Source organism: Melozone crissalis, unplaced genomic scaffold, assembly GCF_028551555.1.
Source record: "Melozone crissalis strain CALT ecotype California unplaced genomic scaffold, PUWL_Pcris_2 ptg000017l_1, whole genome shotgun sequence".
Taxonomy (NCBI): Eukaryota; Metazoa; Chordata; class Aves; order Passeriformes; family Passerellidae; genus Melozone; species Melozone crissalis.
The window spans coordinates 13,986,268-14,012,933 of NW_026535795.1; the positions used below are offsets into that span (position 1 = coordinate 13,986,268).

At 41.9% G+C, this 26,666-nt stretch overlaps 2 protein-coding genes across 4 annotated transcripts in view; both read left to right on the forward strand.

Moving 5' to 3' along the window:
* ITCH (itchy E3 ubiquitin protein ligase) overlaps window positions 1-17,316 on the forward strand; it is a 58,876-nt gene extending 41,560 nt beyond the window's left edge. The window contains exons 12-25 of one of the 3 annotated variants that reach the window (XM_054274568.1): window positions 1,442-1,526; window positions 3,063-3,191; window positions 3,837-3,909; window positions 5,307-5,378; window positions 6,020-6,108; window positions 6,742-6,901; window positions 7,185-7,318; window positions 9,503-9,643; window positions 11,357-11,477; window positions 12,426-12,530; window positions 12,747-12,843; window positions 13,210-13,282; window positions 13,935-14,073; window positions 14,854-17,316. In XM_054274568.1, the coding sequence (XP_054130543.1) occupies window positions 1,442-1,526; window positions 3,063-3,191; window positions 3,837-3,909; window positions 5,307-5,378; window positions 6,020-6,108; window positions 6,742-6,901; window positions 7,185-7,318; window positions 9,503-9,643; window positions 11,357-11,477; window positions 12,426-12,530; window positions 12,747-12,843; window positions 13,210-13,282; window positions 13,935-14,034 (1,379 nt within the window). In that variant the 3' untranslated portion in view covers window positions 14,035-14,073; window positions 14,854-17,316. Of the gene's footprint in view, window positions 1-1,441; window positions 1,527-3,062; window positions 3,192-3,836; window positions 3,910-5,306; window positions 5,379-6,019; window positions 6,109-6,741; window positions 6,902-7,184; window positions 7,319-9,502; window positions 9,644-11,356; window positions 11,478-12,425; window positions 12,531-12,746; window positions 12,844-13,209; window positions 13,283-13,934 lie in introns of all 3 variants that reach the window. The other 2 variants (XM_054274569.1, XM_054274567.1) reach the window with 2 other exon arrangements.
* Window positions 17,317-20,039: 2,723 nt separating this feature from the next.
* On the forward strand, window positions 20,040-26,666 carry DYNLRB1 (dynein light chain roadblock-type 1). The gene is made up of 4 exons (XM_054274684.1): window positions 20,040-20,225; window positions 22,706-22,781; window positions 24,451-24,618; window positions 26,164-26,666. The coding sequence occupies exons 1-4, from the start codon at window positions 20,040-20,042 to the stop codon at window positions 26,205-26,207; spliced, it is 474 nt and encodes a 157-aa protein (XP_054130659.1). The 3' UTR covers window positions 26,208-26,666.

Consider the following 26,666-nt stretch of genomic DNA (forward strand, 5'->3'; position numbering starts at 1 on the left):
AGTGCAATGTAATTAAACATTAAAGCATACTTCTGCCAAATTATTTGTCAGCTCTTCTAAGCTAGTTTTTGAAAATTAAAATCTATATTTAAAATAGTTTAAAATCAGATCTAATCAAACGTGCTATTAAAACTGAAACCTGACTAGGCTATGCCATTTCTAAGTGGTTTAGAAGCTATAAAGTGTTCTGGTTTACTCCACTGGTAACAAGTGTAATAGCTGCTTTAACACTGTCATCCTTTTGAGACTTTTTCATTCCCCCCCACCATCCTGTTCCTGCTAAATCAGGCTCCAAATCCTCTCTAAATCAAACTGCTAAATTCTCTCTCCAAGACAACTCTTGAAGAGTTTTGTTGGTCTGAAAATGTTTCTTATAGTGACAACTAACTGCTTCTTGATTTGGCCTCTCCCTGGAATAAATTTGTTCTTGTACTTTACAGGGCTGAGAATTTACAATTAATACAAATTTTGGCAGGGTGTAATAAAAATAGAAGTGTAAAACTGCTTTCTGGTGTGACTATCAAGCAGATATAAACATTCAAGTTTTATGATACGTAGGCAAAGCTCTCAGAATTCTCTTGTGGAATTTGGAGAAGGTAATTACTTGGCAGAGTTGGACCTGAGTTTTTGGGTTCATCTGCTTTTCAAACAGAACTATTTGGATTTTTAGTCCTGGTATTGCTGCAACTTTGTGCCATGAAATTGTTCCCCACTCTTGTGCTTAGGTACATTATATATAACATTTCACAGAAAGGTCTTTAGGCTGGCAGTGCCCAGGAAATGGCAAACTGAGTCTCCACATCATGTGGAATTCTGCTGTCAGGCTCACAGGCAAATGCCTGCTTACAGGCTTCTCTTGGAAACTGAAGCTTTTGAGCTGTGGTAGTCAGATTTTGATCCATTTTTGTAATTTGTTTCTCTTGCAACACTAAATAAAAATGGTATGAAGAGCTGCAGAATGGTACAGAGGAACAAGTCAGGGTATTTCTCATTGGCAGTGTATGCCCATCGTTCATCTGAGAGAAAATATAAATGGCTTTTCTTGGAAACTGCATTTGGCTGTGTTGTATTCCCTGCTATAAATTGAACTTGAAGCCCCTTTGTACCTTCTTGATACTTCTGTGCATATCTGTTCCCTCCTCTGTGTTTGCTTTCTGTGTTGCTTGTCAGGCACATCACAACACTTGACACAGCTGAAGTTTCCTGTGGACAAAACAGCTCACAGTTTTCAGTTTCCAATTAATTTTTCCTACAATTGAAAAATAAATTACACAGTAAGGAGTAACGTCAATGAAAGTGAAAATATGTTGGATCAGAGGAGGTACAGAGAAACCTGAGAGCAGGAGAGGCTGAGTCTGGTGATTTATATTGTATATTTGATGTAGTCTCAGCAATAAATTAAAGAGGGAATTGAATTTGTTCTCCTTTTACATCTTTTCAGAAAAAAGAACTGACAGCAATGGCAGAGTGTATTTTGTCAATCACAACACACGAATCACGCAGTGGGAAGACCCCAGGAGTCAGGGGTAAGAAATCAGCTGAAGCTGCATGTATGATGAAAATGTAAATTAAATTAAAATGACAGGTGAGGCATGGATTGTGCTATGCAAACATCAGAGAGCTCGATAAAAAGTTGAGACATTGGCCAAATGGAAACTGTTGCAATATTACTGTGTCATCCTACAGCTACCAGGAAAGCCTTGGTCAACAGTAAGCAATGAACTCATTCCTCAGTAGAAAAGCCTCTGCTTTTCATAAGTAATCATTTACATTCGTCTAAACATTTGTGTCATTAGAGGAAGAAAAGATTTCCTTTGTATGATGATGGGATGGTGCAGAGTCTAGAGTAAGACTTTGGTTGTTTCCCACACAGTCACAGAATCCCAGAATGGTTTGGGTTGGAAGGGATTTTAAAGCCCATCTCGTTCCACCCTCCTGCCATGGGCAGGGACACTTTCCACTATCCCAGGGTGCTCCAAGCCCCATCCAGCTTGGCCTTGGACACATCTGGGGATGGATAGGAGACCTTTCCTCACACCTCTTTGAAAAAGGAGGAATAAAGGAGACAGAGAACTTGAGGCACTACTAGAAACACTAGAGTTCTGTTTATTTTGAGCTCTGTCACTGCAAAGTCTTTGAGGTAAGGAATGGAGGCAGGAACTTGAGGGTGAAGTGTGTTCAGTCCCAACTGCTGTTTGAGCTGAAGGTGTCTGTTTGGTGAAGCAACTTCACCTGTCCTCCCTGAAGGAGGGGAAGGGGCACAGCCAAGGCTGTGTGAGAGGGGTCACAGCTGTAGCCACTCACCTCTGCAGCTGTGGAGAGAAATTCCTCTTGGAGCAGCCCAGCAACAGAATGTTTGGGCTGCACAGTCAGGACATGGTATTTATGGAGGGAAGCCACTGGGGAGCACTTCACAGTGATACCACTCAGATCTTCCAGATATATTGAGATCTACTTTTCTATACAGCAAAACTGAGTTGGAAAAAATTGGCAAAAAATTTTACACGATCAGGATTGGCATTTTCTTTTAATTTGGCATTCTGAAACATTTTTGGCTGCTGTGATTATTCATGAGGTACACAAAAAAATGCTTATTAAAATTATATCAGTTTTTGAGTAAAAACCTATAGTTAGAAGATAAAATTCTGTTGTTTGTGAAGGAAACAATAAACCTTGCTTACACTTTTCCCTTAAGGTGTTTGTGAAGGAAACAATAAACCTTGCTTACACTTTTCCCTTAAGGTGTTTGTGAAGGAAACAATAAACCTTACTTACACTTTTCCCTTAAGTTGTTTGTGAAGGAAACAATAAACCTTACTTACACTTTTCCCTTCAGGGTTTTTCATGCCTTTATTTAAGGTATTGCAAGCAAATGAGAATACTTTTGGCCTAGTTGAGAGCTGACTGCAAAATTTGGCAGGGGGGGAGGAAGCTGAAATAAATCCAAAGAAAAACTTTCTCAATGTCTAGACTTTCTAGATTTTCTTTACTGTCTCAGGTATTAGTCCATTGACATAATGGATTCAGTTGATCAGTTACCATGTATTTTCTTGTATCCATAGTCAGTTAAATGAGAAGCCCTTGCCAGAGGGCTGGGAAATGCGATTTACTGTGGATGGAATTCCCTATTTCGTGGATCACAATAGAAGAACCACTACGTACATCGATCCCCGCACGGGCAAGTCTGCTCTGTAAGTGTTCTTAACATTTTACTAAGGTTTCAAAAGTCAAGTTTAGCACACATCATTTTAAAAATATTTTTTAAATATTTATTTTTTGCTTCTTACTACATTATTAGGCAGCAAGGTTTACATGCAGCAATGCTTCTTAATTACCTGTGACTTTTTAATTCTGAAAATGAAAGTCCCTGAAGAAGCCAGAGTTCTAACCACTGCAGAATCTTTCTTGCCATGTAATGTGTGAGATTTTAGAGTAGTGGAGGAGCGGCATCTGTTTTGTTGATGACCAAATCCCTTCCTTCTCTCTTTAAAAGAGACCCAACCTCTTCTTTTTCTGATTTTTTTTTTAGGAACCAGAATGAAGTTGAAACCAGAATTTACCTCCCAAATTAACTGAATGTCGTCCCTTCTTTATTGTTAGAATCTTTTTTTACAGTAATGTTCAGGTAGTGTTTTAAATGTACTGTTAAGCATTCCACAGTTTACAAAGGAAGATTTTTCTTTTTAGTTTAAAAACAAGAAATTACACCCCAAAATCAAAAAATGGGACTAGATAGCCAGCTAGACCATACAGCTGTATAACTAATACATCTGCAGGCTTTTACTTCAGTTACAAAAACACTTGGAAATTCATTCTTTTCCTCCTTTTGGTTGCAGAGACAATGGACCCCAGATAGCTTATGTGCGTGATTTCAAGGCCAAGGTCCATTATTTCAGATTCTGGTGTCAGGTATAGATTCATTTTTTTCCAATATTTGCTTGCATTTTTGGTTTTGCTTACACACTTTCAATGCCTTCTTCAGTGCCTTCCAGTAAAGGGAATCAAACTACTCTAAAGTTAAAAGTGAGTTAAATTAAGAGGGAGTAAATGCAGGAAATGTATAATCTCATGTAAGCTTTAAAGTGATGTAACTTTTGGCTTTAAAATGTTTTAGAATAAGGGAAAACATCAATTTCCCTACTTCTTTTAAGTGGTGGGTTTCTGAATAGTGTTGTCTTGCTGCTGTTAATACAGGAATATATGGAGGCACCTTTTTTTTAGAGTTAATACAACATCTGATTTCTGTGTGAATATCCACTTCTGGCAGGAAAGGCAGGGCATTTGCAACACAACAGACATGTCTAAGCACTGAGGAATATGCTGTGGTGCACTTAGGGTGCTCTAACATAATATCAAATTCAGTGTGTCAGTCTTGGGCCTCTAAGCTCCTTATATCAAGAGATGAAGTAACTTGATGTTTAGAGAAAAAGTTTTTGGTTTAAATGTTCCAGTTTTCAAGAGTCACTGAATTATCCTTTGAAAATAGTGCAGGGACTAGCCTCGTTTTTCACTTGGAATTTATTGCAGTATAGCCTGAATATTCTAATTTTTAATAAATTAATAGAATCACAGAATGGTTTGAGTTGTAAAGACCTTAAAGATCACCTGATTCCAACCCCCTGCCATGGGCAGGGACACCTTCCACTGTCCCAGGTTGCTCCAAGCCCTGTCCAGCCTGGCCTTGGACACTTCCAGAGATCCAGGGGCAGCCACAGCTGCTCTGGGCACCCTGTGCCAGGGCCTGCCCACCCTCCCAGGTGCTGGGAATTCCTTCCCAATATCCAATATCCCTCCTAACCTTGCCTCTGGCAGTGGGAAGCCATTCCCTGTGTCCTGTCCAGGCCTTTGTCAATAGTCTCTATTCATTTTTCTTGTTGGTCCCTTCCAGCTACTGAAGGCCACAGTTAGGTCACCCTGAAGTTTCTCCAGGCTGAACAATCCCAATTGTTTCAGCCTTTTCTTACAGGAGAGGTTCTTCATGTGTCTCATCAATTCTGGGGTAGAAAGGCTTCCTCAGCTGGAACATGTTATTGATCTTCATGTTCTCCAGTATCTTTAGGAGTGCAATATTTAACCTGTTCTGAGCAGCACCTGGAGGTGTGTTCATGTCACTGTAGATAGCAGTATTGGAACCAGTTTATTCTTGGATTAAATGACAATTCAGATACCTTGATTGCTGGATTTGTTTTATATTGATTGATGGAATTGAACTGTACTTTTTAATATATACAACAACTAGCAGTCCAAACTGAGTGGTGGAAACTTTAAGTGATTGTACCCTTCACATCTAAAAAATTTCCTTTCAGCAACTTGCAATGCCACAGCATATAAAGATCACAGTGAGCAGGAAAACGTTATTTGAGGACTCATTTCAGCAGGTATTGTGCTAAAACGTGGGAGTAATGGGTATGAAAAGTAGTGTTATTAAATTTATTCTCACATGTCATTTTTGAACCTTTGATATCTTGCTAATGTTGCTTTAAGTTAGACTAACAAAAATAATTATTAATTTAATAGTTAGGCTGCATTCACACTTACAAGGTCATGCTAATATATGTCGTTCTGGCACTGATTTATCTGACAAAGGTGGTTTTGGTTTTTTTTTTTTTCCCTCAGAATGATTTAAAATCTGAGTTGATTTTGAGGAGACTGCTGGGGCAGAGCAGCACCCCATTCTCAGGATGTTTCTGTGTTGTGCTTATGTTTATGCATTTTTCCTCACAATGTGTTGTACTAGCATGGTCTACATACAAACAATATATTAAGTTAATCTGAGTCTGGTTGTCTTGAAATGATTTTTTTTTAAACAAAAATTATTAATTCTATTTGCATTATTATGAGTGAAATTCTTACTAATCTCTCTAGACCTAAGGTTAAGATATTAAGGTTTTGTTAAGGTCTGTAGACCCTGATTAAAATTTTTCCAAATTATTAAATGCTTGTTAGAAAATAGTAATAATTCTAACCAGTGCTTATAGCTGTTTTCTTAAAAATAATTGATTGTTTTTCTTTCACTAAGATAATGAGCTTCAGCCCTCAGGATCTCCGGAGACGTTTATGGGTTATTTTCCCTGGTGAAGAAGGTTTAGATTATGGAGGTGTGGCAAGGTAAACTACACTGAAATGGCAGATAATAACTTGTTCTGCTGGTGGTGATGTGAAGGCTTCCCCAAAGTACTTGACTGCAGTGCTTTCACAGTAGGAGTGAAGTTTATTCCTTAGCTTGGAACATCTGAGGAAGGCAGTTCTGCAAGATGTTTGCATGTCTTAAAACTGTGTAAAATGATTTTCAGTTTGCATTAGGAGTTACTTAATCATCTCCATGATTAAAGAGATGCAGTTTACTAAATTAAAGTGACCCTTTGACCCAACTGTTAATGTCAAAGTAGAGTTTATTGAAAAAGTGAACAGAAATCTACATTTAAATACAAAGTGTTGACTGGAGTGTAACTGAGAAGTGCATATGTTAATTGGCATTCCTCAGCCCTGGATGTTTAGATCAGGGGTACACTTGTAATGTGCTCATTTAGACAAGAGTGGGTTTTATCCAAGCCACTGACAGTGGTGTATCATTGCAGCTTTGCATTTTAATTTATAATTTGCTGTAGTTTGGTGTCAGTGTAGGTCAGCTGCTCTCTGGGAAAGGAGGCCCAGCAAGGGCCTGAGTCAACATGAGTTAGCTGCAGTACTTTCTGCTGTGATTTATTCTGAAATGTGTTTTTATTGTTTGTGTGATTTCAGGGAGTGGTTCTTTCTGTTGTCACACGAAGTCTTGAACCCCATGTATTGCCTGTTTGAATATGCAGGGAAAGATAACTACTGCTTACAGATAAACCCAGCCTCTTACATCAACCCAGACCACCTGAAATACTTCAGATTCATCGGGAGGTTCATTGCCATGGTGCGTCCTAAAGCAGGAAACAGATCTGTCCTGTAATTTTCCTATAAATAAATACTGTGCCATCAGATGGGTAATGATAAAAATCCATTTTTGAGCTGACAATATCAGGTGTTTTGGCTATAACTCCTGTTGGTATAAGCTACTTCAGCATATTGGCAGTGATGGTACTCAGGTTGGTTTAATTCTTTGGCTGTCAGATTTCATGGGCACAGAGAACAGAATGTTGTCATATTAAGAACTGAAGCATCCTTTGCATTATTTTGTCTGTTTTTGTGTTCCTCAGGCTTTGTTCCATGGGAAGTTCATTGACACTGGTTTCTCTCTGCCATTCTATAAACGTATCCTAAACAAGGCAGTAGGACTCAAGGATTTAGAATCTGTTGACCCAGAGTTTTACAACTCTCTCATCTGGGTAAAGTGAGTTTGACTTTGTTTTGTTCTTGAAATAGCAATACAATGTTTTTGGTTTTCACTTCTGCCAGGAAGTAGATGTAAACTTATTACTAACAACCCCACAGAAGAACAAAATCTAACATTGCAGAGCAGTATGGAATTTTTACAGTGACTTTAGATACACAAAGAATGATTTGTTCATGCAGAGCCTTTCTGGTTCATTGAATATTCTGTGCAGCATCTTGTGTTGTGTTTTTATTGGCTGTTATTAATTCCAGTTAGACATACAGATCTGGCAGTGTTGAACATGGTTACAGATAAAATGGCTTGAGTAAATTTGACTGAGACTTCTCAGATAACTGATTAAAAGAAATCAGGAAATACCCATTTAATATTTCTCTAGTACTGGTTTAGTTAGAAAACAGAATGTTTAGTGCTACAAGAACATGAAGGTAACAAATGTAGTTTATTATTTACTACCACACAGTTCTTCTGTTAGTCACACTTGCAATTTGACTTCAAGGTTGATATTGAAGATTTAATGCTTTAAAGAAGTTCTAGCTGTCCTGGTATTTTTGCCCCAAGCTTAATGGTTCCAGACCATTCCTACCTGCAGCCTTCCATGTCTGCATGCTCAGGCACCTCTCTGTCCATGCTCTTGTGGAGTCCTCCTCTTCCACTCTTTTGCAAATTCCTCTCCAGAGACTAGCAAGTAAAAAGGATGTGGAGTTTCTAGACCACAATTATTTTGGAATTAGGTATTACAGATATTTTAAGAAATAATTTTTAAAGCCCCTTCGATCTAAAGCATTGTAATTTTGTACTGATTTTGTCATAGGAGGATGTCACATGTTTTAATCTGTGGTTGATATGCACCATTTATTTCAGTAACACAGATTTTTTTTCTTTCAGTTAAAAATATTAACGAATATATTAGAAGAAAAAGGCAAACTGAGTAACCTTTTTTCTTCAGCTATAATAAAAACAATTTTGCAGAAAAAATTAGTCTTTCTTGTGACTACAGACAAAACATTTCACTTAGGAATCACGCTAAGAATAGTTCTTAACACGGTTTGAAAACTTCATAGAAGGTGTGAGAATAGATTGGGTTTTGAAATGCAAAACTAAATATAAAAGCCAAGATTTTGATTTGTAGTGGTGATTCTTGGAAGGTTCATATTAAATACTGAGGAGCAGAGAAAGCAGCATGAGATGTGTAAGAATTGAGATAGGAATTTTGTTGGGTTTTCAGAGTAGTATGTTCTGTACTCCATGGATGTGCTGCTAATGTGCCTTCATTTTAATTCAAAGCCATTTCTGTAGTGATAGAGATCTAGGCTGGAGTGCAGAAAAGGCTTTGCCCCTTTGAAAAATCACTTAAGGATGTGAAAATTGGAGAAAAGGCTTCAGACCTCCAAGGGCTGCAGAGTCCTCTCAGTCCAGAGCCAAACTTCAGTGTACTGGCCCTGCTTTTCTGTAGTGCTGCTGGAGGTACCCCTGAGGATGGGACTGCACATTTGCAGGGGAGAAGAGCCATGGCTGTCAGGACAGATATAATTTTGTTCCTCAAAAAAAAAGGCAAATTTTATAACTTTGCAGGAAGCATTCCTTGGCACTTGTATCAGGGGGCTGTTTTTCTCATTCCCACAAGTTTGAGGATTTCAGAGATTGGCCAAGTTTGGAAGGAGATTTTTAGAGGTCACCTGCCGAACCTCAGTGCCCAAACTGAGCTAGAGCATGTAGCCTTCATTTTAAAAGGGGTGGATGATGAAATAAAATCAGCCTTTCATCTGAAGCATTCCCTCCTCACCCAAGGTTTCATGCAGTACTGTATATTTTGGAAAGATGAAGTTCAGAAGTGCAGTTGCATCATGGGGCTCAATAAACCACAGCCATGTTTTCAAGACTGGCATTTCTGTGTTATGGGTCAGAATAAATATCTGGATTTTGCACTTGATTTTGGAGGAAAACCATCATCAAAACCTCTGTATATACAGGCAGTTCTTCACTTTCCAAAAGCATAAATCAACATATAAACTCCAGGACTTCTGGCAAGGCCATAATTAAGAACATTTCCTGTGTAAAGAACATTTCCTTACCTTGACTATTTAACTCCAAACCCTCTACCTTCAGGTTCTTCATACCCTTCTCCTCTGCTGTGTGCAAGTTCTCAACACAGTTATTTAAAATGGTATTTTTTCCTTCCAGAGAGAATGATATTGAAGAATGTGGCTTGGAAATGTTTTTTTCTGTTGATAAAGAAATACTAGGTGAAATCAAAAGCCATGATTTGAAGCCAAATGGTAGTAACATTCTGGTCACAGAAGAAAATAAAGAAGACTACATCAGGTAAGAATAAGTGAAGACTTTAAAATACCCTGTCATTTTCTTTCTTTGAGTTCTAGCAACAAAAGAGTGTCTGTGTCATCTAAAGCATTGCTGAGAAATTGCTGATGCTGGCAACAAGTGGCAGGTGTTTGGATCCCGTATTTGAAAGAGGAATATTGATAGAAATAAGTTCCTAAAATCCACTTTTCCTAAAGATCATGGTTAGAAGAAAGTCCACTTTTTTTCCTAGAGTTATCTGAGTTTTGCAGAATACCATGACAAGAGTTGTGGCTGTCATATATTTAATGAAATGTTACATCTGTTTATTACTGTAATTATATTGCTTTATAGCCTGCTGATGTTCTAGCCAGCCATTTCTGGTTCATGTGGGGTTTTGAGAGGTTGTTTTTTTGTTGGGGTTTTTTTGAGAACATTTTTTGGATTTATTGTGAAGATTCTTATTTTTCAAAGATACTTGGAATTGCTATTACTTTTATGTGAACTGGTCTTGTAGTTGTAACAGTGTTTTGAATGATGTCATAGGTTGTATTGTCATAAAGGATGGATCCTGTTTGCAGCACCAAAATGTTTTAAAGCAATAGATTAAGAGTGAAGGAGCATAAGAGTGATTAAGGAATAAACATGTGAACAGTGACCTGCTTTGTCCTGAAATATCCCCTTTTTCCTCAGTGTGCAGCACTACAACAGCTCTGATTTAAGGTGTGAACTTCAACATAAAAGCTTGGAGGATGTGCTTGCAAAAAGAGCTGTCACACATTGCAGGCCCAAACTAAACTGAATCACAGAGAATTTTCCTCTTTGTTACAGTGTGTTCTGTGAAGGCTTTTCCATGAGCAGGGGAGGGAGTTGGGAGTGGGCTCTGTTTTCATCTGCATGAGAAATCTGCAGACATTTCAGTGATTCACAAAATCACTGAAGAGGTGATGTTTGCACCAGAAACATACTGGCATTTGGCAGGAGGAAGGATCTGCAGAAAATCATTCTTCTCTAGTTCCTAGGAACCCAGGGAGAGCTTGGATTACAGGTTCATTCAGATTCTTTTGCCTTACTCCAAGTCCTTTAAGTCCCCCAAGTTTCTAGGTCAGAAATGAGAAATAGCCACCTCTCCTTTAGAATCCAGTGCTCCTGACAGGTTAGGCTTGAATTCAGCATAATATCTGCTTCTCCCTGGGTTCAGGTTCTCCGGGTCTCCTGCCTGCTTTTCACCCTTTTATTAATGGAGAGTGGAGTTTCTGCCACAGAGCAAAGTTTCATGATTAACAGAAACAAATATGGAACTTTCCAAATGGACATAGTCACTGCTTGGTAAGCTGGCAGTCCTGCTGCTCTTCACCAGTACAACTTGACTTGTTTTTCACCTTGTCATGGATAACAACTGAGATTTCTGGGGAGAATATCAGACAAAACCTTCAAACACCTCAGGACTGCTGTGCTCTCATTAATGTAATCAGTGAAGAGATGCTGACTCCTCTTCAAGTCCAAAATACTTCTGTAGCAGAACAGTTGAACACTTAGGGTAATTTAGAGAAAAAATGCAATCATTTGCAAAGAGTAAAGGCTGCTGATAAAATTATATGGTGCTCTATCCCCAGAACTTTCCAGACTTTCCATGTTTTTTTTAACTTAGCTTACAGTTCATCTCAAAATAGGTAAAGATGTGGACTTGGGTTAGCATGAGCCATTTAAATGATCTTGGTGTGTCTTCTTTTCCAGGCTAGTGGCAGAATGGAGACTGTCCCGGGGTGTTGAGGAGCAGACACAGGCTTTCTTTGAAGGCTTCAATGAAATACTGCCACAACAGTATTTGCAGTATTTTGATGCAAAGGAACTGGAGGTAAAGGATTGCTTGGCTATTGCTGGATCCAGGTCATTACAAATAAAATAAACTACATCTGAAGAGCAGAACTCATTGAGGCTGACAACTGTTATAGGGAATATGGGGAAAACTTCATGGAATAGAATTAGATTAGTGTGTTTTCCTTAACTTTGCTCTTTGCAGCCAACTTAAGTGTTTCTAAATGCCAAGATTCTGTCAGCAGAAATGTCTTACTTTGTTTTTGTGATTCTTTGATTTGCCTGTGTTCAAAGAATGAGTAACTTGACAGACTGAGAGATAAAGCCAGATATGCAATGGATGGTTGCATATAGATTGAGCCAAGTTCTTGGTTTGGGTTTGATCACTCAAAATTACACTTCCTGAATCATCTGTTCAGTTTGAGAAGTAAAGCCATCAAAACAAAATATCCCATCCCTAGTGAAGAATTGTATGGCTGGGCAAAGATAAACTGGCTTGAATAGAATCCCAGAATGGTTTGGATTGGGATCTTAAATAATCTTGTTCCAGCCCCCTTCCATACGCAGAGACACCTTCCACTGTCCCCAGGTGCTCCCAGCCCTGTCCAAACTGGCCTTGGGCACTGCCAGGGATCCAGGGGCAGCCCCAGCTGCTCTGGGCACCCTGTGCCAGGGCCTGCACACCCTCACAGGGGAGAATTTATTCCTAAAATTGCAAACAATTACTCCATTTTTCACAACAGAGATGCTCTCTAATTTGTGACCTCTCCAAATACACTTCATGGACCAGCCTTTGAACCACTTCATCATCAGTCATTGTTTATAGAAGTTTTGGATGAAGTTTAAAATTAAAACCTTGTGCACTATTTTTGCAGATGCTGCTGGGGGGGGAGGGGGGTCCAGTTGTTCTCTTTTGCTGTGTGTGAGGTCACAGAAGGAAAGTGGAAATTTGTACTCCTCTGCTTATTTCCCTTTTTCTGCCCCAAAGGTGCTTCTCTGTGGAATGCAAGAAATTGACCTGAATGACTGGCAGAGACACACCATCTACAGGCACTACACCAGGACCAGCAGGCAGATTGTGTGGTTCTGGCAGGTTTGCAGATTTTGCTTTATTCTCAGACCAAAAGTTACAGAGCACAGCTCATTGAACAGTGGTCAGAACACTGAGCACACCTGCAGAGTGCAGATAGAAACTGTTACTGCTAACCCAGCTGTTCCCAGCATTACTGTTCATCTGTGGATGGTGATGATGTAAAGATCTGAAGATTGAATCTATCCCTAAATGTTTATTTCCATTACTGTTTTTCAGTTTGTGAAAGAAATAGATAATGAGAAGAGGATGAGACTCTTGCAGTTTGTGACTGGAACTTGCAGATTGCCAGTGGGAGGATTTGCTGACCTCATGGGTATGTATTAATAACCCTTCTAATGCAGGAGACATACTTCTAAAAAGAACCTAATTATATATTTATGGCATTTTTAATGAGTTTTATATTAAATGCTGTTTTGTAAGCCATGCATCTCCTTGAGCTATGATGGAAAGAGATGGAAGGAATGTTTACACCTATTTATTGCACTTTAAATTCACTTCAGATTGATGCATTTCTCCACATGTAGACTTTGATCCAGGCAGAGCTGTAGAGTGAGACAAATGTCCCTTCTCTGTGCAAATAAGTGTAATCCTGTCTTTATTTAAGCCTTGCATGCTTCAGGTGTGTTACAGTGATAGAAAGGTAGCTGGACTATGCCTTGTCTATTGGAATTTGTTACAGGGAGCAATGGACCCCAAAAATTCTGTATCGAAAAAGTTGGAAAGGAAAACTGGTTACCCAGAAGTCATACCTGGTGAGTACATAACAAATCAGAGTATTGCTATTGCTCTGGTTTTGGTGACCACAGTCTGCTGTGACATTTTAGTAAATGGGTAATATGCTGAAATGGTTGAGACTCTGTGAAAGCAAACACAAATTACACCAGTGAACTCTGTTGTTAAATGATAGCTGAACTTCTGAAAAGCTCTTGTGGCATGGAATAGATTCCACTGGGAATTCCATGGATTTGTGTAATATATTACTGAACAATTAAAGTCATTATCTGTAGTATCTAACTAGGTTGGGACTATCTTTTGTTATCACTGCACTCCTTAGTAAAATAGCCACATTCACACACTTCCAGAGAAAAGGTCGCTTCTCCTCTTTTCTTTGGGTAGGCAAAACCACACAAAGTGAAAATTTTGTATCTGAATGATGACTCTAATTAACCACCTAGAGGTTGGTTTTCCTCCAACTAGGAAAAGTTAATGAAAACTATCACTGTATCAGCACTTGAATACTAACCTCTGCCCTCACAAATACATTTATATCAGTAGTCAGCTTTTTTCAGGGTATAAATCCCAGTATCAGTCTCCACAGCAAAAATTCTAATCACCCATATTCATAATGGATTTTTTGTTCCTATTAAATTCTTCCTCAGTACGTATTTTTTTTTTATTTTGCAGTTTCAATCGCTTAGACCTTCCACCATATAAAAATTATGAGCAGTTGAAGGAAAAGCTGTTATTTGCAATTGAAGAAACAGAAGGATTTGGGCAAGAGTAGCTGAAATTTGCACCTTGAAGAATGTGAACCCAACACGATGTATGTGCTTCACTTCTTCTGCTTGTTGCACACTTCATTGTAAAGTAGACATGACTTGGATTTATTTAACAGTACTAATGTGTAAATAAATGGATGTTATCCTGAGGTTATCCACCTTAACTCTGGATTTCTACTGAGCACTTTCAGAAATCAAATGCGCAATCCGATGTGGCTACAAGCGACTAATGACCGAAGTAGAGGTTTAATACAGCTTTGGGCTCTGCTTTGTTTTACCATTCATTAATTAGAATGTGTCCTTAATGACTGACAGATTTTTAACAATAGTTTTGTCTTTCCTTTTTAGTAGCATTTTTGCTACTGATGCACTGGGAAGTTCATTGGTAGCTGCAATGCTGCAGCAGCATCCTAAGCCTCCTAACAGCAGTGTCAGGGCCAGCCTGGATCCCCCTCCGTGCCGTGAGCAGCTCCAATCCTTAAGCTCCTTTTTCTAGCTCAAGTGTGGCCAGACTGTTTTTCCTAGCCTAGAGTCTGCTCACGTGCCAGCTGGACTGAAGCTGCTGTTAAGGGGATGTCAAACTGTGGCACAAATCCAGGGCATAGCTTCGCTTTGGTTTATCCCAATCCTGCTCCTGTCAGCAAAAGAGACACCTGCCCAAAGTTGTTGGAACACTGCTCTGTGCCCTCTGCAGGGTTCTGAGCTTTTGCTGTGTAACATGTTTTAACTTTGAAATCAATGTTAACACTGTGGTACTTCATTTGTTTTGCAAAAGACAAGCCCAGCTGGGATTGCACTGATTCCATGGAGGTTCCTGTTTGCAGGCTGTTTGTCAGCAGTGTTAATGGACATTCCCCTCGGTGTTTTTCCTACGTGTTGCAGTCACTTTGCTCCGAAGAGTTCATTTGGCTCTCAGGAAGAAGCACAAAACAACTGGATTGAAAAAATGATCCTACTCATCATTTCTGTGGATGAACTGATGTGTGAGACTGGCTGAGGCCAAGAGGATTAGAAAGATCAGACACGGATTACAGGTTTTTGGGAAGCTGGAGCGTCAGTAAATAGTTCTATAAAGTTTGAAACTCAAGTTTTTGGGGAAGTTTCTAAGCTAATTCACCCTAAGCTGCTTACAGCTAGTAACTTTTGTAGCAAGGTCCTGTTGAATTAACATCTGCTATTTCCTTTCAGAATCTGTTAATTCTTTTCTGGTTTACAATAACATTTTGCATTTTACTGCTCCTTTAGACTGAATGCACTTTTTGGGTCTGGTCAGCCCTTTCCCTTCCCCCGAAGGGAGGAAGTCAGACACCAGTGAAATGAGCTGTAGCCACAGTGAGAGATGTGACACTTGAAATAACATGTAGCACATAGTAAAGCAAACCTGCAGCTCAGAGCACTGGGGCAGGAGCTGCGTTTAAGATTCTTTCAGATAACAGAGCTGAAACAGGACAGGGGGAAAGTGAAACACAGAACATTCAGTCTGGAAAAGAGTCTTTCTTTCCTGCTGTCTTATCCATCTAAACTGCAAGAGGGAAAAACTGATTCAGGCCTAAGAACCAAGACACTACAGGTTTTAGCTGACTTCACAAGTGTGTCAGGGCTCAGTGATAAATGCTTTGGGAAGGCAGGAGGGTGGGACTTATCAGGCTTAATTGAAGGAAAGCCTGGGGAGAGGTGCTGATGATACAGAAATGCCCCTCATTTAAAGTTTCATTGATGGTGAGAATTCACCTTCAGGTGTAACTGGGAGGAGAATTGCCAACTTCCACAATATTTGGATCTATGACAGTATACAGCTCATGAGAAAAAATAAAAGCCTTATATATATTTTCTGTTTATATTAATTCTTACAGTGAAATGTAGTTATCTAACATATTTACAAGAGAGATTAAATTAAGCAAGATAATGCAAGGTTAAGCTATGAAAAATAGTCTATGTTCTGCATATTGCTTTACAATTCGTGTAGGGAACCTAGAACTATTGTTCATGTATAAATATCACCCAAAAGGCTGTCAGCCCTATATTTTTAAAATAAAGAGTAGTTATAATTGAAATAGCCTTAGCCCTAGTTCTATAGGGTTTGGCTGTTGAATATTTTTATGGTTGAAATGTTTAGTTCAGGAAAAACATACCTGCTTGTATATATTTTTGATGTCCAGGATTCCACTTATTCCATTGTTTCTTTAATTTAAATGGCATGTTTATATGTCTTTTCTGCTGTACCAGGATGGGAGAAAGGGGGCTGGATATTCCAAGCACCAGATATGATTTTAAAATATTGCAAATAAAGAATTCATTGAGGGGGAAAAATAATCAGTGAAACATTGGATTTGGCCAAATAGAAAAAAATTTAAAGCAACTTTACAGCATTACATTGACAATATTTCTGAAGGCACAAGTTTAGATTCCTTAGGCATTTGACTTTTGAATACTAACAAATCTGTTAAATTTTTACAGCATGTTGTGTATAAGTTAAAAGGAATTATACAAGCCACTGGTGCACTTTTCAGTTCTTTCTGGGGATCTGGTGAAGCAATACAGGGATGAGCCCAGAGCAGCTGCTATCCCAGATAACAGGTTTTTGTGGATTGGATTTACAAGTGAGATTTTCAGCAGAGATTAATTAATTTGTCTCCCATTGCTTCAACTGTTTTAGCTACCTGAGCTGCATAAATTCATAGTATGTCACAGATGTACATTCATATGCAACTGTCAGTTGATCCTAATTACCAAGTATTAAAAGAAATTTTATTTAGAATTTTCCTTCATGAGAATGCCATGAGAAAATTAAATACTGAGAATTAACAAAGCCTTATTGCTACAAGTAGCTCAGGAACTGTTCATTTACTAATGACATGCACAGTAAATACATTCTTTATCTGATCTAGTATGGAAGTTTGGGGTTTTTTAATCCAGTTGCTTGTCTTTAAAAAGAACAACCTTTTTTATTATTTTGAGAAAAATAAAAAATTGTTTGGGGGTTAGGGGTTTTTTTTTTTGGGTTTTTAAAAAATTTTATTTTACTACATGCTGCACTGGATTTGTAATCTCAACTCTGTTATATTGGTATCTCCAGCCCCCTTTTTTGTGGTGTCTTTTAATTTTCTCCAAGAATCACTGTTTGTGTGTATGTGCTCTAGTGAACTCATGTAGAAACTGGGATCAGCAGCACTGGATTGTAAAATACTGTACTGAAATTCATTGTCGATATTTCCTTGCATTGTAATTTCAAATACTCAGGTAACTGTAACAGTATCTCAGTAAGTCAAATACTTTTATAAAACTACTTAAAGAGCTGGTGGTCTGGTCCTTATTCCTTATGTGGGACAGAATATCCAGGTGGAAATGAATTAATTGTCTGTGTGCTCCTGGGGGTGAGGGTCAGGCTGCCTGGACTTGTCCTTCCACTGGGATTCTTCAGGAACAGTTCTTCCCAAGACCTCATCCACCCTGGTTCATTGCATTGGATATTGAAGAGGAGATTTTGGACACAGTTTGTGGATTTTTAGTGCTTGTGGATGCTGCCCTGAGGAGCCAGTGAGGGCTGTGAGGCTGCTGAGGCCTGAGAGAGGTTCTGCAGGAGGCACAGCTGTAACATCCATTGCAGCACTGGTGCAGGGATGCCAGCAGTGAGGAATGACACTGCAAGGGGTTTGGAGTGGCAGATTGCCACAGAGGAGGGGGGAAGCTCCACTGAAACCAACCAGCCTTGTAGTGTCCCTGATCCTCCTTGAAGGGGCAGGTGGCACTGAGATTATTGCTGTCATGAGGATCTCTCCTGATGGCCACAGGCTTTGCCAGGTGATTGAGATGGGCTTTGCAGTGAGGTTCCAGTTCCCTCAGTGCTCACAGGGATGTCCCATCAGGTCTTAGGGTCATAAAATACTGGACTTGATAATCTCAAAGGTCTCTTCCATCCAGAATTACCCTAGTTAATTTTGTGATGCTGTCTCAGGGACTTGATTCTGTCCAGTTTGGTGGAATGATCCCTAAAGTGGTCATCCTTCCCTGAGGGTGATGCTCCCTGCTGCAGACCTTCCCACTGGGTTCTCCTCTGCTGACTTTCCCAGCTGTTCCCACTGGCTCAGTTAACTCAATTTTGTCAGGGGCAGCAAATCCCAAGGAAGATTTTCCATGCCAGGCAAGTACATGCAATAACAACTGCCTTTTTCTGCAGCAGGGAGGTTGGTGTGGAGTCACTTCCTCCAAGCTTTGAATGGAACCACTTAAAAGCATCCTAGTAAGTTGTGTAAACCCAAACTTAGATACTGCTTTGAGCAGCTATATGTGAATACAGCTACAAGGGTATTTCACATACATCTGATGTTTATTTTAAAAAGGCAAAAATTAATCACAGTGCAGTGTATGAAAAATGTACATCTCAGCTACCCCACTTTTTTTTCTATTTACTTTAATGATGAGGGTGCTAATGTCAGCACCAGCCCTGGGTGGGAGTGTTGAAGGTTTTGTTCATGGCAGGATGGGAGTGGTTGTTAAAGCAAACCCATGTTTGCTTGGGTGTCTGATGGCAGCTGTGTGCTGCTTATTATTGCCCAAATTATCCACCACATCCTTACTATTGCCCAAATCTTACCATTGCACAGACGAGAAATTAAATCCATCCACGGCCAAATGACTTCTTGTAGCCAAGCTGTAAAACTCGCTGCTGGACTGGAAAGAGAAATAAGAATATAACTGAATTAGGTTGCAGAGCTGTAAACAGCCACTAGAAGAGGAAACAGCCATATCTCTTGGATCCTAAAGAAGGATTTTTTTCCTGATCTCTGGCAATGCCTGATCCAATTTTGATTCTCAGCCTGTCAGCCCAGCAGGGCACAAATGACAGGACTCATTGGAGAAATCTTGTTTTCTTTAAGGAGAATACAGACTCTGACAGATTGGAGAGGCCAGTGAGCTTACCTGTTGTGTCAAATCCTGGCTTTCAGAGGGGAAAAAAATCTAAAAACACTTTGAGGACATGTTTTACATTTCACCCAATACCATCTCTGTGACCGCTGTGGGAGCTCAGTGTGAGCCCTGTGTTTGTTTGCTGATTGTGGTCTCAAAAGAAGGAGCATTCAAACTGATAGGAAGTAGGTTTAAATTGGATATTGGGAAGAAATTCTTCCCTGTAAGGGTCATGAGGGTCTGGCACAAATCACCCAGAGAACTATGGCTGCCCCTGGATCCCTGGAAGTGTCCTAGGCCATCTTGGCTGGGGCTTGGAGCAACCTGGAATTGTAGGTGTCCCTGCCCGTGGCAGGGGGTGGCATGAGATGGCCTTTAAAGATCCCAGACCATTCTGGGACTCCGTTTCACTTCTAGCAGTGCCTGAGGTCTGAGGGAAAGTCCCAGCTGCTGCTGTTGTGTGTGTAGAACAGAGCTGGGGCTATGGGGATGCAGTTCTTGGATGTGTTGCTTTGTTTTGCCATCAGACTGTGCGTCATCCCCAGTCCTTCCTCCAAGGGAGTGAAGAGCTCTCCCTTTCTCATGTCGGGGGCAGCACCCACCTTTACCCTCGGGACACGGATCCAGGAGCTGTGGCAGGGAGGTCCCAGGGCTTTAGGGTGCACCGTGCCTTGGAGTGGCTCTGCCCCTGTCCCGGGGGGCTCCAGCAGCAGCTGAGAGGTTGCGGCCATTTGTGGGGAGAAGAACTCCGCACACCGGTTATCATGGAATCACAGAATGGTTTGGGTGAAAGGGACCTTTAAAGGCCATCTCATTTCACCCCTGCCATGGGCACCTCCCACTGCCCCGGGTAGCTCCAAGCCCCAGTGTCCAGCCCGGCCCTGGACACTCTCAGGGATCCAGGGGCAGCCACAGCTTCTCTTGGGCACCTGCCAGGGCCTGCCCACCCTCACAGGGAAGGATTTCTTCTTAATCTCTACTCTAAACCTCCTCTCTTTCAACGTGAACCAAACCCAACTTGTCCTGTCACCTCAGGCTCTTGTAAACAGACTCATCCCACCTTTCCTGTAAGTCTCTCTCAGGTACTGGGAGGATGGGGTTGATGTCCCTAAAGCGGGATCAGGGACCACCGCGCCCCCTGAGCGGCCTCGGGCGCTCGGCGGGGATTTGTGCGGGCTCGGAGGGTTCGGGGCGGTGTCTCGGAGCGGGCCCGCCCCGCGCTCCAAGCGCTTCCGGAGCAGCGCCGGGGCCGACACGGGGCGGAGGCGGCAGCGGCAGCTCCATCATGGTGGGTGAGGCCGGTCCGGAGTCCGGGCGGGGCCCCTGTGCCGCCCCCGGGGGTCTCTGTGCCTCCCCGGGCCTCGGGGGCTCCTGCGGCCGGCGCAGGGCGGGGCGGTCCCGGTGCCGGTCCCGGCTCCCTCAGGCACAGGCGCTGCCCCGCGGGCGGGGCCCGGGTAAAGGCGAGACCCCGCTGCGGGGGCTGCGAGCGCCCGGCCCCGTTCGGTTCGATTCGGTTCGTGTCGGGCTCTGTGTCGGGCTCCAGGGCGGGGCCGTGTTTGTGCGGGGCGGGCCCGGCGGTCCCGCCCGTCCCCCCCAGCCCCGGGCCGGGAGCGCTGCGGGTCCCGGCGCTGCCTCCGCGGGGCTGCCCCGGCTCTGCCCGGCTCTGAGTCACCGCGGGGAGAGGCCGAACCCAGCCCGGCCCCGTGCCGGGGAACGCTCGCCGCGAAACCTGCATTTCCTCCGGCTGCCAGGGCACTGCCCCACAGCTGGGAGCAGTCAGGAAAAAGAGACTGGTTTTGGATGTTTAATAACCGCGGCTGTATTTGTTCTGTTGGGATTGTATTGAAGGCTTCTCTCTGCTCAGACGTATGGCTGACTATGGCATGTTGATGAAATTGGGGATCAAATGTATATCAAAATTTGTAAAGAAATAAATGCTGACCAAAGTTCCAGAGGGAAAATTGAAATTATCTACTAAGATGTATTCTTTAGGCAAACCTAGCAGTTCAGTTATTCCAGATGAAGGCAGGAAGATACAGGCTGCTGTTGTACATATAGCAAAGGATATTTAGCAGCAAAATGGTGCTGAGGGAGTGTTTATTCTCCTTTTCTAGAGTGCATCTCTCCTCCTCCATGTGCTGTCTCTTGCAGTCATCCAGCCCTTCATTAAAGTGGGGTTTGTGTGTTTCTTGAATTAAATATGTAATTTTGTTCTCAGTACTATTTTTGTTGGTCTGGTGAGCTGCACTGGCTTGAGGAGGAATTGGAGGAGCAGGACCTTCCCATATCAGCAGCAGTGAACTGTCAGAGCAGATCACCCACCTCTGAGTTAGGTCAGCTGAAGGTGTTAAGAGGAAATTTAAAACTGTTATCCTTCTTTATGGATGCTGCTTTGCATCTGAAAAGGTTTGTTAAGGTCCTGTGAAGGAAAGTATTTAATCAGGATTTAAATAGTACTAGTAAGAAGGCAGGAAATCAGATCTTAATTTCTTAATAGATTTAACATTTTTCCACTATATTTTCCCAGCATTTGTACACCCTTTCATTTAATTCTTTGTTTAACTTCCTTTGACTTCAATTTGAGAACAGTCCAGCATTCAGAAATAATCAAGAGTTCTGTTGAAAATACTTGAATTTTTCTGTGCTGGATCACACAGAAAAACTTCTGCTTCATAAAGACCAGCCTGGGGGCTCCCATCTCTTATGAGCCACGGGCTGTGTTACCAACAGCACCCTGAGCAAAGTGCTGGGGCTGAGCTGGTGTTTGTTGTGTTGTGTTGGTTGTTGGATGAGGTTTGTTCCCAGGGAACAGGGCGTGTGAGATCTTTGTGCCCATTTGCTGTGGAGGAAGTGGAGAGGGCTGCTCGGATGTCCAGGGAACACAGCCCTGGCCAAATGCCCCTTGTAGGTCTCACCTGCCCTGGTTCAGGTGATTCTGGCCTCCCTTCCTAAACCATTTCTGGGGGACTCTGCCTTGCAAGATCTGAAAGATGCTACTTGTTTCTGTTTTCTTTAATGGGAATAAAAAATGCCAAATACTCATCCAGCTGTGGAAATCAGCTCAGGTGGGAGGGTTTCTCACCCTACTACAGATGCCACAGTTACATTTAGATGGGTGTCTTGTGGCAGGAAGGTTGTGCAGAAGGTACTGAAACCTCTATTGATGGTTTTTATAGAGCAGACAAAGGACTATTGCCATGGCCTGTGTTTACATTTTTCCTTTTTAAGGTGTAAATCATTGGCAGTGGTTACAGCCTTGCAGCCATCCCAGCACAAATCAGAATTGCAAACCAGGAGTGTTCATTCATTGTTTTTCCCCTCACTTCTCTTATTTGTAATTGCTTTTGGCATTCATTTGCTAAAAGGGAAGGTCATCTTGCACCCACAATTTATCTTTTTCCTACTTTTTTCATAAATTCCACGTCCATTTTCAAAGGTGATTTTTGTTTGACACCTAAATTGTAGCAGTCTGACTGCAGCTTCCAGCTGCAAGCCTTCAGCAGGAGGCTCAGGGAGGAGGAGAGAGGGGAGTTCCAGGATGATAATCACAAATGAGTGAAGAAGGCAGATGGAAAATAGCTGGAAAGGTCATGCAGAAAAGATGGCACCCAAGCACAGACACTTGGCTGTATAAACCAGTGTAGGCAGTGGCTTTTTAATCATCCCTGTGCAGCTTTGTGTTCAGCCACGTTATCCCAAAGCGTTGGTGGGAGGCAAGGAGCAGCTGTAACTCTGTAACCCTGCATTGATTTGTGCTTTGTCTTGCAGGCTGAGGTGGAGGAAACACTGAAGCGAATCCAGAGCCAGAAGGGAGTGCAGGGAATCATCGTGGTTAATGCAGAAGGTGCCGTGTCAGCCTCACTTTTCTGACCTATCACTCACTCCAACCACCCCCTTTGAGGGCTGCTGCTTGTACCACCTGCACTTAGCTTAGAGTCTGGCTTTGGGAGAGGTTTTCCTGCAGCCCAAGGAGACAGACAGTAGTCAGGCTGCAAAAGAAAATTGGTTTCCAGTTTCTGGAAGCTCACATTATTATTTTAGGAAATGAAATAATTTGCAAAAGCGTTGTAATATTTGAATTATGGCAGTGTTTGAAATTGAGTCTGTAAAAACTTTCATCAGTAACAGTGAGGCTCTCACTAGAGGGAAATCTTGCTGCTGGGCCTGTCCAGAGCCCTGCTGGCCTGGCAGGCTCCAGTTCTTCAGCACTGTCTGGTGCTTGTGGAACTCATCAGCAAGTTGTCTCTTTGTGGAGTCTCTGGAGAGTTCAACAGACCAATTTCTTCAGAGCATTCTCAATACGCTGTGAGCAGCCCAAAAATTGAATATTTCCTAGAAGTAATCCTTAGAAAAGATGACAGCAGCTACATGTGAATATACTGAGGATCACATCATGCACCTTGGCTCCTGCTCACTGCTTTTCTATGATGGTTGAGTGGTTTGTGCTCTCTGTGCTGCAGCTGCAGTTACTGGAACAGACACCTGGTTCTGCCCTGCAGAATTTGGTACTTGGCTGCTGTGTTCTGACCCAGGAGCTGGGGTTTGACTGGCTTTTGGAGGGAAAACACATCTAATGGGTGGCTGAAGTGTAAGGGAGCTCTGTAAAGTTCTGGCTGAACAGTGTGTCTGCCCTCCAGGCTGGTTATCACTGAACCAGGGACCTGCCAGGACTGCACCCCTCTTAGGGGCTGAATGTTGGAGCTGTGTGATGCAGCAGCTGATGTCCTCCATAATCACTGATCACAGCCTGGTGTAGCTCAATATCATTTAACTGGTGTAGGGGATCCTTTCTGTAGTAAAAAAAGTGTTCCCAGTCAGGAGAAAAAACTGCAACGTTGGTATTTCTTCTCTCCTTTACAGATTATTTTTGTGTATTTTATTTCTATTTTTAACTCGCAAAATGAAAAAGTAAAGCACTGGTGCTACTAGAGGTAAACAGTTCTCACCTACACCTGTGTCGCAGACATTTTTTCACAGAAATTCTTTCTTTCAGATTTCTGCATTTTCTGGGAAGCTGAGGGCCCCAGAGGAAGAGAATGTAAACAATTGTTATCAGCTGCTGTGGAATGCAATAGGATGCACCTGTGATTGGTTCATGTTTCCATGTTTATAATTAAGGGCCAATCACAGGAGCAAGCTGGGGACAGAGTCCCTGGACACAACTTTGTTATAGATTCTTTCTTTCTATTCTTAGCTTAGGCAGCATCTGCAACTTCTCTCTTTATTCTATTTAGTATAGTTATAATGTATTATATATCATATATCAATAAATCCAGCCTTCTGATCAAGAAACAAGATTCTCGTCTTTCTCTCACCCCCAGTGACCCACTCAGGACACTGTAATACACCTGTTGTCCCACATCTCAGCTTTTTCCTACCTTGTTTTTCTTCATGTTTTCCTCTTGCCTTCAAAGAGGACACTCCTGGCCCCTGGTGCAGTGGCAACCGCTGGTGCCCAGTGCAGGGCTGGTTCTGGAGGTTTGTCCCTGAGCCTTGCTGTCCCTGTCCTGCAGGTATTCCCATCAAGAGCACCATAGACAACGCCACCACCATCCAGTACGCCGGGCTCATGCACAGCTTCATCATGAAGGCCCGGAGCACCGTGCGGGACATCGACCCCCAGAACGACCTCACCTTCCTGCGCATCCGCTCCAAGAAAAACGAAATCATGGTTGCTCCAGGTAGGAGAGTGTTGGAGAGTTTTGCTCAGAAATGGCTCATAGAGTTTTGTTCAGACATGCCATAATCATGTACAGCTGATGGAAAGGTAGAAGGCAGCTCTGAGGAGCGGATTCTCACAGCCTGTTTCTGTAAACAACAAAAGTTCTCAGGCATGTTTATGTAAACAGCAGAAGTTCTCAGGTTGTTTTTAATAACAAGTAAACTTTGTCCTTGGATAAGTTTTGGGAAAGCAAAAGTTGGCAAACATGGAGGCCTTGAGAACTTTCATATCAGGGTGAGAACACAAATCTTGGATTCAATAACAAACCACAGGTATTGAAAACAAAAGGAGGGATTAATGTTTTAGCTGTAGCCTGTGAGGAGCTCGGATTTTGCAATATGCATGAACTTAATTAACACGGTTATAAAAAGTGACTGATTGAATCAATAAATTGGAGTCGATGCTGATCAACAAAGATGGGTCGTTCTCCCTTCGCTTTCAACAGGAGAGGGCAGGGGGAGAGCAGCACTCTGGGAATCCAGCAGGATTGTTCTCACTTAAAACTGACACTGTCAGCCTGGAAGGAGTCTGCCTGCTGCTTGTGTTCACATTGGATAATCCCTTCGCTCCAAGAAGCTGCTCTACTTTCTGGAGAGTTGAAAGCTTTATCATTGACCTAAGTTTCCTTTGTCATGTTTGAATGTGGCAAATCCCTTCCCTCTTTTTGTGTAGATCAAAGTAGAAAGTATTAGATAATGCTTGAGAGGGTGCTGTGTCCTCTCATGCTTTATTTTTCAGTATAAACCCCTAGGATTTGGAAAGAAATACATTCTGGGAGCAATTTCCATTCAGAACTGTGGACTGAGTGATAAAACAAGACAGTCCTAATTTTCCAGTTCTGAGAAAAGTATTAGAGCACACTGTAGCTGCTATCATGAGTCATGGTATACAGCAGCAGCAGCCTTCTTTTCAGGAAAAATCCTCAGTATTTTGTTGAATTCCAGACTGGGAAGCAGCAGGATGAGTGCAGGTTGCTCATGTGGCAGGAATTCAGCCCTGTCCCTGCGTGCTCCCTGCTGGCATGGGGCTGGTGGAGAGGCCAAGCAGAGGATGGCAGTTCCCCATGGCAGGTTTGGGTCAGGGCACATCTTAACACAGGCTCTGGTTCGTGCTGAGACAGCCTCAGATTTCCACAGGCAGGATGGAAAAGGAATAAGCATTGCTCCAGCAAAAACAGCTGCAGCCCCAGGGTGCCTGTGAGAGAAGGGCAGTGGCCACCATGCACCAGTGTGGCACATGCCAGTTACTGAGTTTCCTGGCACAAACTGGGTTAAATTCAGCTGCCTTGGGAATGTGGAGTTTATAAAGCTGAGAGTTTTTCTCAGTAAAACCCATAAAATAAATGACCTGACACTTGGAGCCTGTTTTGCTCATTGAGAATGAATGTCAGGGCTCTGGAGTTCCCACAGCACATCAGAGAGATGTGAAAAATGTTGGAATTTACTGTTTCTGTGAACAAATACCAGCAGTGAAAGAATAATTTTCTTTTTTTTTTCCTCTCCAGATAAAGACTATTTCCTGATTGTCATCCAGAATCCAACTGAATGATTACACTGACTCAGTCTGGTTTATTCTCTTTGCCTGTTTTATTTTCCCTGTCTTATTTTTTATTTAATGGTAAAAGATAGAGCATTAGTGTTAACTGTGCTGTGACTCTTCAGTAAGGTTTGGGGAAATTCAAGCAGGTGGTTTTGTTGTCTACAAACAGAAAAAATGTCGCTTTTTGTATCACAAGTCTTTTTGAGTGGGAGCTGGTGAGTTGGAATTGGGCAGCAAAAAATGCAACAGATTCTTTTAATAGCTAAGATAATATAATAAAATTCTAATAATAACCAAAAATCCCTTTCTTTGTATGCTTCTGTGCTTCTTTCACCACTGAGCTCTGCTTTTAAACTCTTAGTTTCGAGTGGCTGTAAATATGACTGCCTGTCCTCTAGTTCTGTCTTACTCTGTTGGTTTTACTTCAAAAAAATCTGACCAAAAGAAATTAAAAAGTGTCACCAGTAA

Coding starts and splice junctions, on each gene's coding strand:
- DYNLRB1 (XM_054274684.1), top strand. CDS start 20,040: ATGTCCCTAAAGCGGGATCAGGGACCACCGCGCCCCCTGAGCGGCCTC. Junction 20,226..22,705: donor GCAGCGGCAGCTCCATCATG/GTGGGTGAGGCC, acceptor TTTGTCTTGCAG/GCTGAGGTGGAGGAAACACT. Junction 22,782..24,450: donor CATCGTGGTTAATGCAGAAG/GTGCCGTGTCAG, acceptor CCTGTCCTGCAG/GTATTCCCATCAAGAGCACC.